Genomic DNA, 11999 nt, shown 5'->3' with positions numbered 1-11999 from the left:
GGGCCACCGGAATTTGGTGAGGTGATGGCCTCCACCACTATACTTGAGAGATCATTGTCTCTCCGGACAATGGTCTCGATGTCGGCGACCTCCTGCTGCCGTCCAAAGCCCTTTTTTTTTATCTTTACAATTTACATCCCAGATTTTGGTTAGCCTTGTCAGCCATATTAATTTTTTTATCAGTGAATCATTTGGTCAATGAACACAATTTTAATGAGGGATTCGTTGATGATCCAATAACTTGTTTTGTAAATCTTTGATTCAATCAGGACTCACGTCATTCTAAACATAAAAAAGAAATTTCGTACTTTGTTTTTCTATAAATAAAACTATTTTAATAATCTATTTTTTTGTTGTTGTTGAAAATCTTTACGGGGAGAAAGAAGCAAGAATCTGAGACATCCAAATGGACAGTTTATACTATTTGAGTGTTTCCTTGGCTGAGGTTTGGCGTATATATATATATATATATATATATATATATATATTGAAATGTTATCTATGTATAAACCATTTGATTCATAGTGATGAACGGTCGAAAGATAAGCAAAAAAAAAGCTTTTTTTTTTCTCCTTATTGTTTTTTTCGACGGCCCTATCCATGGACAATTTACTCACACACTTTCTTTGTGTATATAATACATAATATAAACACAATCAGTCTCAAAAAGTGAACAAGACTTTTGAGTTTTTTTTTCTATACAGGATCTACAAATTCTAAGTTTGGGAGAACCTTTTGTCGCAATAAGTTATTTTTAGATGTCAACAAAGGTGGGAGTATATTTGAAAAATACCATTTACTTGCTGACCACAGAAAACTATTATACAAGCATCACTTTTCCCGTAGATAAAACAAAAACAAAAAACTTGTTTGTAAGTTTTTAAAGAAAAATTATTTTATTAGAAGTGATGAAATTAAGAGGCTCCCCTTGATTCATTGCATTTCATTGAACTAGTTCCCCATCCTTGGGCCATTAGTTTAGACTTCAGGGGCTAAGTCAAAAAATTCTGATCAAGTAACACTAGTTGTCAAATTTTCAAATTTCAAGTATCTTAAGAGATACTTGATGCATCAATATAAAAATAAGCATTTGCTGGTGGTCTGTGTAGGCAATTGCCCACACAGTTCCCGTACTTGCCTCTGCCTCTGCCAGATTTAGAAGTATTTTGGATCCAGATCTGTTGTATAATCTCTCAACAGCATATGCAAAAGATAGGCCTGACATCCATTCTTGCATGCAAGACAACGCCGGGAGACTCAGATGCCCACATAACAGGCCCTGGATCTGGATCTGGATCTGGACCAACGACTCATAATCGGAGCAAAGATCCGGAATCGCTTAAAGCAGGTCCGACCCGTTTGAAGACAGCATAATTTTGGGGAGTACCAGCACGAAGACTCAAAGGGCTCACGTCTCTCGGTCTCTTCGTTCGTTCCCTTCGGGGGAGCCGATGAACGGTGGCGTCCTGTGATATCACATGAGACCTCCATCCCTTCTCTCCCTGACCATTGCTTCTGCGCTTGCCCACATCACTGACATCGTTGATCTTACCGATATTCCCGATTTCCTGCTCATCGAGCTTTTTCTTGTAAGTGTTCGTGTTGTTCTCTGGCTTTCCTCTTTCAGAGATGATTTTTGGTACTTGGTTGGTGTTATTTTCCCCCATTGAGTATGGGAAGGTTGGGTACATTTGCTGTTTGAGTGGAAGTATAGAAGAATGAATTTGGGGCTCTATTGTCTTTCTCTTTTGCGAAGTCTTGATGATCTGATTGAATTTCCAAGCATTGGTTCTGCACCATTTGTTCATGCTCTAGTCAATTCGTTGCATTTCCCCTTTGTCCTAATTAAAAGTTTCGGTGGTTTTTTTCCCAATTTTAGATGTTTTATGTTATTTCTTGCTTTAGTCCAGTCTGTTGTTGTTCCTTTTGCTCTCTCTTTAGCATGTGTAATATGCGGCTTGCCGTGTGATGGCATCATTTTCCCCCCTTCGTAACCATTAAAAGCTTGACCTTCATTACCTGTAGAACTAACTGCTAAACTCGACCTACTGACTATTGCCCTGCAAATGTTTCCAAGATTGCAATTCTAGGATTTACTTAAGTCTGTTGATGCTTGTAATAACAAGTTATTGTAATAACAAGTTATGTATACTGTTCAGTACGAAATGCCGCTGATAATGAATGTGATACTTGTTCCTGTCAATCTTGCGGAAGTAATGTTCCTGGTGCGCTTTGCACTTGCTCTCTTGACTTAATTAAAGCTAACCTCGTGGGAATTTTGAGCATGATTTCAATTTTTACTTAATTCCAGTTGTTTTGACCAATTGCAAAGATGTGTTCAGCATGATTGAAACTTATAAGAGGTCCTTTATTTGTTTTTGAGCTTACTAAATTTGATGCATTTTCGGCCACCTTTTTTTTCAATCACCAAGAAACCTTGATGCATGTCAAATTCCAGTGAACCAATAGTTGATCTCCACTAAATATGCCTTGTAGACAACATATGGGGTTGATTTTACCCAAAGAACAAAGTATAAAATAGAAAATCTCTACTAGGTTTTGTGTGTACAATACTAGGTTGTGTGTGCGCATCTCTCGATATATGTAAAAATTGGTATATTTGAATAACTGAGGTCTGGAACAAATGTAAACACGTTAATTGTAACTAAAACATGTTGCTGACAATCTAAATGTGCAAAGTGGGTATATTACTACTTATTTATTAGAAAATATGCTTTGGTTTAGGTTGATTTCATACGGTTGTTGACCTTATGCTATCAAACTTCTGGTGTTATAAGAGCTGTTTATTTTAAAGTAGCTTAATTAATTTGTCTTTCCTAATAACTAATTGTATAATCACATTTACAAGACCAGAATACACAAAAAAATAGATTAACTTGTCTAATTTATAGATGCATGGCACATGTTCAAGCCTTCAAGGGCCTAGGAATCCATATATATCATATAATATGTATAACTTAACAGGGATTTCATAATATAGAATTTTCTAATTCAGAGGTCTGAGGTCTTTTGGATTAGAAAATTTACACAAATGTCAACTCCCAGGGTTTTTCAATTCACAGAATCTATCCATGTTGTTATATCTGTGAAACATACTGCTAGGCAAAGGTCAGAATTCCAGATGCAATGGAGCGATATGTAATTGGTTGCTTTGTGAATAGATTCCAGACAATGATGTCCTCCTTTTCTTGGTCTTGTCATGTCAATAGTTACTTTTTTTAATTGAACTATATGCCAATAAAACCAGATACATATAGCGAACAATACACTACACGGTGAAGAATGTCTATGTAACAGTTGAAACATAATTAGGAATTGCATAGTTACTGTTGGTCAAATATCATGCCGCGTTTCATGATGTATTCTAGTATACACTTGACTGTTAGATTGGTTTTTAAGTTTGTCACATGAATGACGTTTCTTGTTTTTATAATCTGCAAATATGTGCATGTAAGCCTACACAACAGATAGGTAAATGCACATATATTTCTTTATTTCTTTGTCCATTCTTATGTGTGAAGGTTGGTGTGTGTTGCACACGTATATGCATTTGTACACATCTCTCAATTTGTAGAGTTGACAAGTTTGTGTCTTGGATAAGCTTTTGTCTCTAACCTGTCTATGTCCTTGATAGGGGAATTGTATTTTATTTGTTTCACCATTGGATTGAACTAGGCAATCGTGGTTATTTTGGGGATATTCTCATCTACTTGTTTAATCTATACCAATTCTGGATTCTATGGTTTTCTATGCTTATATATGCAAAAAGAAAAAGGAAGATTATATATATATATATATATATAGCAAGAGAGAGAGAGAGAGATCAGTCTTGTATATTACACTATGTGGTTATTCTGGGGAGATTCTCATCTTCTTGTTTAATCTATACCAAGTCTGGATTCTATGGTTTTCCAAGCGTGTACATGCAAAAAAAAAGGTATATATATTGTGAGAGAGAGAGAGAGAGAGAGAGAGAGAGAGATCAGTCTTGTATATTACACTATGTGGAAGTAATCTCCAAAAACTATGAGCTAGATAGTGTACTGATCATTCCAAGGAATAAGTGCATGCAGATCTAGACTATGTCACATGTGTAAGATCCACATACGTGTGTCGCCGTACCCGCACCCGTACCCAAAATGGGTACGTGGACACTCTTGGGTACTTTTTATATTAGAAACTGATCCAAACTGTTTAATTGTACATGGTTTGTTTTTTTTCATCTCAGTTTCATTCTATTTTTGGAGTTATTGTTCATTAACATGTAATGTTTTTATTTAAAATCACTTGTTTAGTTAAATGTTACTTTCATTTTGATTTTTTTTGTGTTTTTTTCATGTATACATATATATATCCTTCCGTACTCTCGTACCCATATTTTCTAAAGTTGTTGTGTCTGTGCCCGTATTTCCATACCCATACCCGTGCCCATGTGACTTAGGATCTGGAAAATACACCCATTTTTCTGCATTCTGGCAATACATGAACTAAACATCAGGATTCAAGGATGAATTTGTGCAGTAAGAATGACCAAGATTAGTCCTATCAATGGCCAAGCACCTGCAAATTGGACTTCAATATTTACCTGCTGTGTCTATTTGGTCTCAAAAAGATGGTCCTGCCTGATGCTGGAAGTATTGGAAATATGGTACCTGAGATGAGGAGAAGATAGGTGAAAAGGATGAAAATTTTCAAAAATATGTGAAACGGTAGAGTGATTCTTGGCAACAATGGCAGTTTGTACCAGTCTTATCTTTCATATGTCAATTAAGATATCTGATTTAAGTCAGAACTACACAGTTTCAGCAGATCTGGTTAGTGAAATGCCTTTGATGCTTGATGTTTCTCTTGTGCTTGTCATTTTGTGCAAACATGGATCAGAAGAATCCAGTCCAATCTGTTGGATCTGATTTTAGGTTCTTTAGCATGAATTGTGTGAATAAGCTATTTTTGAAGATCAAGTGCCTGCTCTTCATGGTAAGTCTGTTTCTGAAATTTTGGCAACTTCTTTATCGATCTTGGACATGATATCAGATGTGTGAATAAGTGGAATGCGCCTCCTTTTGTATACCGATCATTATTATATCAAACAAATTGATGTTCAGAGTTCAGATTGCAAATGAATGCTTGAAGGTTGCAATTCTATTATGTATCTGGTAGAGCCATTCTTGATCACATATGCTTGCGATCATATTATTGCAATTTAAGATACGGCCCCTTTTTCTTAAACCATTCACTATACTTGTTTACTTTCCTAACACAACTTTTTCTTTTACCATGCTTTGAAACCCTACTTAACAATCTTATAAAAAGTACAAGCAGGAATTGAAATGAAATATCGCTGCTCTCTAGCATTAGAGTGTTTGTTCATGCTCTGCAGGCTTCACTTAGCACTAGCATCAACTGTACATACTAGGGATGCAATTGCAAGAATGAATATCGACTGGCCTTGAAAAAGTGGGATCCACCCTACTTATTTGATTGCCTTTTATCACCTGGGTCTTTCTGGTTTTTGCCAGCTTCCACTAGATTGACTTGTGGCTCAGCCAAATCACGTGGACTTTTTAGGCCTTAGTTATTTGGGCTTTCTCACAGGACTTGAAAGTCCCATGTTTTTTTCCCGCTTTTTGAAATTGCATTGTGATGAAGGTTCTTTAATTTCCTAAATGAGTGTTATTCTCCTAACTTCATGGATGATCATTCTAGCAGATAGACAGCTTCAAATAATGAAAAGAAAAGAACCATGTCATTATCCTGATACTTGTTGCTTCCATGTTGTGAGTGTTTAGGGCACACTGCGGGCTGGGAAACTGACAGAAAAGGTGCTGAAGGTGTTTATAGCAACTGGGAACCCACATATCCTCTCCTTTATTGAGTCCTTGGGTATCAAGATTGCCCTAACCCCCATTCTTCCCACCCGTAAGAATGTGACTTCTTTGCATCTCTCTTACACCTTTTCATTTTTTTTGTTATTATTATTATTTTTTATTTTTAATTGATTACTGGATGTAGACTGTTAACATGCACACAAACATGTGCACACAAGCACAGTCACAGTTATTATATGCTGTTGGTTAAAGTTAGAATCGAAGTTACCGGACTCTCTGTTCTCCAGGATGCTCGGAGAAATTTTAACACCCAAGAAGTTGCCTGAAAGATCAGGTCCACCACATAGTGCTTCATCTCTCATATCTGTGAAGAATTCATAAGTCTCTGCCCAGTGGGAGGAAAAAAAAATATCAGAAAGATGTTCAAGACAGTGAAGGATGATGAAGTGGACATTGTGATCACTGCACTCAAGCCAGATCTTGGGTTTTTGGAAGAATGGCGACCTGTGTTTTCCCGCTTTCATCTCATAATTGTAAAAGATCCTGATCTGCTTGATGCTGATCTCAAGATCCCACCTGGTTTTCCGAGTCTTGATGTCTACAACCAATCTGATATGGAGTCCCTTGTTGGCAAGAAAGCACTTTCCTTGCTCCAGTTCACTGGATTCTCTGCTCGCTACTTTGGCTACCTTGTCTCCCGCAGGCGATACATCATATTCATCGATGCTGATTGTATCCCGGTGAGGGATGATCTTGGCCATCCAATGGATGTTGTGAACCAGCACCTGGTGAATCTTACAACACCGGCCACTCCTTTCTTCTTCAACACTCTCTATGATCCATACATTAAAGGATCAGACTTTGTTCGTGGATACCCATTCAGCCTCCGTTGTGGTGTGGATTGTGCAGTCTCCTGTGGACTTTGGCTCAACACACCAGATTGTGATGCATCTGTTTTGAAGTCTGGGAAGCGCATTGAGAGAATTGCAGATGCAGTCATCACAGTCCCAAAAGGGACTATGTTTGCACTAAGTGGAGTAAATGTGGCATTCAACAGGGAGTTGATCGGACCAGCATTGTTCTCAGGGTTGGTTCTAGCTGGGGAAGGGAAAGTACGGCACAAGACCATGGAGGATATCTGGTGCGGGATGTGTGTAAAGACAGTCTGCGACCATCTGGGGTATGGTGTCAAGAGTGGGGCACCATACGTCCAGAGGTGTGTAGATGGTGCAACAGAACAGGAGAGCCCGGAGTGCACTATGGTTGCTGCTAACCTATTGGAGGTGGCAGTGCCATTTTTCCAATCAATCAGATTGCCGAGGACTGCAATAAGCACAGAAGCATGCATGTTGGAGATAGTGAAGCTGGTGAGGGAGAAACTTGGCCATGCAGATTCGAGTTTTGCACGAGCTGCAGATTCCATGGAGGAATGGGTAGGCGTGTGGAGGTCCCTGCATGCGAAGCTGTGATGGTTGTGTTCAAGTCACTTTCGCTTTATTACTGGTTATCTGATGGTAAAGGTGCATGCCATGGTTTTGGTTCCTGATTTACGAAACAGAATTTAGAGTTCCTGTTGTATGTAACAGAATTGTTGTTGTGCATACCTTGTAAAAAGCTGGGCCTGCGTTGGTTCGGGATGTTCAGACCGTCCATGATTCGTGTCCTAGCATTAATTATCTGAATTTTAGAAATATCATTCTGTTGAAAGTCCTAATGGTTTTGCTAAATGCGACTTTTTTATACTCTGACTTACATTTTGTTGGTAGTAGCAGCTGCGCCTGAAATGCAATTCAAAATTTACGAAAATATCCCAACTTCTGATGGCATGATAAAAATACTTAATACATGTTTAAATGACATTCTTTTAAATGGCATTTTGGAATTTAATTGTTACTTTGCCTTTAAAACATTGTTTAAGGCCTAAGTCACATGGGTACTTATACGAGTTTGAATACAGGGTTATGCAGGTAAGGACATGACAAATTTAGAAAAGTAAGGACATGATTAGAAAACCTAGGTACCAGGTATGGGAGTTTGTTTATTACATTTATATTGATAAACTTATAATTCTGTTGCATTACTTGGTAAGTTTTATATTTAAGTTTGTTTTTGTAACATGAATACAATTTTTTGTAATATGAATAAACTTAGTAGACTAAGTAAAAATTTTAAAAAGTTAAAGATGCGAAAGAAGAGGGCACTGCCAAGGTGCAATTTAATTAGGATGTATTGATCTCCATGTCTTTGAACAAAGCTTTTAGCCAAATAATCTCGTATGTACAAGTTGCCTTTGCCTTTAGCACTTGTCGAGCCACAATATTCTGTTTTTGTGCTCAACCAATTTGCCACCCACAAAGGTGCAGTACGTAGTTGTAGGCTTTCTTTCGTTCGGATCTCCTATCTAATCTGCGTCGGCATACCCAACAAGAGTGAGAGACGTGTTTCTTTATAATAAAAGTCATCTTTTAGAACCCCTTTCAAATATCTACTGTCTCTAGATGTCTCTCCCTTTAACTTATGCATGAAATGACTGACGTGACTTACAACATGTGTGATGTCAGGCCGCATTGTGGTAAGTTAAATTAATTTACGTACCAGCCTCTGATACCTTTCTTGCTCAACTTCCTCACCTTCATACTTTGGAAGCTTACCATCCAACTCGAGAGGAGTTTCAACTTCTCTAGCACCGAGCATCCTGTTTTTTTCAAAGATCATGGATACTTTCAATGACATTAAAAAAAACAAAAACTCCTTTTAACAGGACGTGCCATTTTAATGTCCAAAAAATATCTAACAATTTCAAATTGTTTATGCAGATACAGTTTTACATTTTTCATGAAATCTATGTCATCATTTCTTGCCATTATTATGTCATCAATGTATCCTTTGATCTTGTTTTACCAGTAAACATTGTGTAGTCTGCCATACTTCTTTTGAACCTTACCTTCACAAGAGCATCACTTAGGTTGGTGAACCAGGCACAGGGTGATTGCTTTAGCTGATTGTTTTAGCTTAGCTTACATACATGTCCCTACTGGTTCTTTTTGGTTCTTGATTCTCTACATCCCCGCAATGCAGATTTCTTCTTGCAGCTCCCCATGCAAGAAGGTGTTTTTTCATATCCAGCTGCATAAGATTTCAATTTTTGTTAGCAGCACTTGAAAGAAGAGTTTGAATAGTATTCGTATAACTCACTTGGGCAAAAGTCTTATTTTAATCTATCCTTTTCTTTTGACTGTACCCTTGTGCTAGACAAGTCTTATATCTCTCTATACTGCCATCATTTTTTGTATTTGATCATGTAAACCCATCGACATCTAATAACCTTTTTTCCTTTGGATAAGAGAACCATTTCCCTTGTTTTATTTTTTAGGAGAGCAGTAATTTCTTCAGTGATAGTCTTCCTTCATCTAGAGTTTAGGTTGGCTTCTTCAAACTTAGTAGGTTCTTTGTGAGAGTAGGTGTTGAGAGTATATTTTTTATAAGATTTGGATAGGCTTGATAGGATAATATATTTTTTCTATAGGGTAAGCTATTTGGGACATGCCATTGCCTGTACGACTTATTTTCAGCAGCAGCAAGAGGACTAAAACCAATGGTGTCAAGCACATAAATCTCATTCCCTTCAACCCCTCTACCAATCTCCTTCTTCCTTCTCACTTCTTGAAATATCACATTCTGTTTGGAAAAAATTAGTAGGGCAGTTATACTCCTTTATATGCTTACTGACAGATATCAAATTGAAATTGAGATTAGAAATATATAAAAGTTCACAGCTTGGTTCTCTAAAAATTAGAAGTAGACATGTACGTATGTATATATGTATGTATGTATTCTTTTAATTTTATTTCACCAGAATGTATGTATATATATGTATGTATGTATTCTTTATAGGGCTGGGACAGCCTGATGCTCAGCCCTATTTAAGATCTCCTATAGCTCAATCAAGGTCCAGTTGGATATTGAATTTAATTATTTAGACTAAACTTGGGTATGGTTCAACTTCTATATTATAGATACAAACTTACAATGGTTTTCAACAATAGGGATGGGGAACTGTGCATTCGCCTCAAGGAATATGGTGCGACTGTTTTTTCGGGTCAATGGCTGGTACACAATCGTGTACTAGTTATGCAAATGGCAAAGAAATGATGCATGAGGTGAGGTGCTGCTAGGCTCCAACCCAGACATCAATACAGCTGTAGACCCTGGAGGCGAGCTTCCGCTCTCAGTTGGGCAGTGAGGGGCCAAACACGCAAGCTGTTTCTAGCAAAGTTGTAATTCCCTTTGCCAAAGGAAAACAAAAGATATAACTGTGACTGCAGTGGCGGAGCTACATTGCAGCTGGCGGCTCACAAATTAGTTTATTTACGTATAAAACCATTATTAATTTTCAGTTTTTACATATGAGTGCCCCTTAAAATTTAAGATTTAATTTTAAAGTGTCTCTCAACTAGAAATTTCTGGCTCGGCCACTAGTTTAAAAGATTAGTGTTTATTGGGCAGTTGCCACTAAGAATGTGACCAGCTTGGACTCAGTCTGGAGTCTGGACACATGCTCCACCAAGTTCAACCGAATCGAATTTCATTTGACTTAGTCTCAAACTTAGTGCTTTCTTCGATTCATACACGGACAAATCACCATTACACATAGGTCGAGAGGCTTAGTCGCATGCCCAAGGTCTCAAACAATCGGATATGAATGTAGTGTTCTTAAAATATGTATTACAGAAATATATGTTTTTGAGAATAAAATGCACTTCCTACCACACGCTCTTCTTGTGTCTTTATTTTAAAAAAATTATTTTGGTTAGTTCTTCTTGGAATTCATTCGGTTTAACTAAGTTCTTGGATCCAATCCCGTTTGGATTCCAGGTCCAACCAAATCAAGTGCACGAATTGCTTTCCCAGCTCTCCATGCGTCTCACCAAATGTTGGGTCCCGAATGGATCTGGACCAGGTCGTGTGGTCCATTCCAAAAAAATTGAAGCAAAAAGTGGGGTGTGTACAGTGGGTCTCACAACGTGGCCCGATTTGCCTTTGTCGGACAAAATTTTGCCAGACAGACAATCTCCAACTGGTAACAGGTGGCCCGAAACCGGATCCAGCTGAGCCCCAAAGCAGATCCACTCTGCAACAGGACAAACAAGACCAGTGTGAATGGATCTTTCTTTTCTGACCCACTCGGGCCAACTGGCTTACTCGACACTTGTCGCGCCCTTAAGCTCAAGCCAATCAGCTTGATCCTTATCATTCACAAGCTTTGTGCCTTTTCCTGCTGTTATCCACATCCCATATGTAGTTTGGGCTCGAACAATCTCATGTATATACATCACAAGATGGTTCAAACTGGGTGTTTAGAGGGATAATAATAACTAGGGGTCAACATGAGCCGACAGCTCGAACTCGGCTCGACTAATAAAACTTCAAGCTTGACTCGGCTCCAGCTCAAAAATAGCTCGATGGAAATAGCTCGAGCTCCACTCGGTAGTTACGTGTTGAGCTCGAGCACAACTCGCTTAAGGCTCGACAAACTCGATTAAGGCTTGAATTCAACTCGGCAATTACATGTTGAACTCGAACTCAACTCGATTATTTGAACGAGTCAGACTTATGAACTCAAGCTCCACTCATTAAGCAAATGACTCAGTTCGAACAAGTTCACGAGCCGAGCTTTAACGAGTCGAGCTCGAGTTGTGGAAAGTAGCTTAATGTTTGTCTCATGCATACTAAAAGTGTGTGTATCGTTGCGGCTCTCATGGATGCCTTTCCTGTCATACTGCCAGCTTATGGTGACACACATCCATAGAGTCTATGTCACACCATAAACTGTCTTTATATTATGATCCTATACACCTATTCATGATGGGACACTCATATCTTTTCTTAACCATAACATTCTGTAAGGGTGACGATGCTTTTCAAGATTTTGGTTCGCAAGTGTTTAACCAAAGAATCTGGCACCATATTTTCATGGGCTTCGCTGTCAATCACCACATCACAAATGTGTCTCTTGCACTTGCAATAATGTAGACTTTATATGTCATTCTAGAACCCTGAAACATGAGGGATAGACATAGCATGCTTAACGAATACAGAATTGCTGACATCATTCACGTCAAATTCTACCAACTCTTCATCTCCCTTACC

At 38.2% G+C, this 11999-nt stretch overlaps 1 protein-coding gene across 1 annotated transcript; it reads left to right on the top strand.

The window, feature by feature from the left end:
• The first annotated feature begins 1383 nt into the window (after window positions 1-1383).
• On the top strand, window positions 1384-7589 carry LOC116250648 (probable UDP-arabinopyranose mutase 5). The gene is made up of 3 exons (XM_031624442.2): window positions 1384-1589; window positions 5811-5940; window positions 6282-7589. Exons 1-3 carry the CDS (start codon window positions 1479-1481, stop codon window positions 7316-7318), a joined length of 1278 nt encoding a protein of 425 aa, XP_031480302.1. The 5' UTR covers window positions 1384-1478; the 3' UTR covers window positions 7319-7589.
• Window positions 7590-11999: the final 4410 nt, after the last annotated feature.

This window comes from Nymphaea colorata, chromosome 3 (genome assembly GCF_008831285.2).
Source record: "Nymphaea colorata isolate Beijing-Zhang1983 chromosome 3, ASM883128v2, whole genome shotgun sequence".
Taxonomy (NCBI): Eukaryota; Viridiplantae; Streptophyta; class Magnoliopsida; order Nymphaeales; family Nymphaeaceae; genus Nymphaea; species Nymphaea colorata.
Note: the sequence above shows the minus strand (reverse complement) of the source record. Positions and strands in the feature narration are given on the sequence as shown.

What these genes read in the sequence shown, in the direction of transcription:
- LOC116250648 (XM_031624442.2), top strand. Translation starts at nt 1,479, where the DNA reads ATGAGACCTCCATCCCTTCTCTCCCTGACCATTGCTTCTGCGCTTGCC. An exon ending in TGCTCATCGAGCTTTTTCTT is followed by an intron (nt 1,590 to 5,810) that starts GTAAGTGTTCGT and finishes GTGAGTGTTTAG; the next exon opens with GGCACACTGCGGGCTGGGAA. An exon ending in AACCCCCATTCTTCCCACCC is followed by an intron (nt 5,941 to 6,281) that starts GTAAGAATGTGA and finishes TGTTCAAGACAG; the next exon opens with TGAAGGATGATGAAGTGGAC.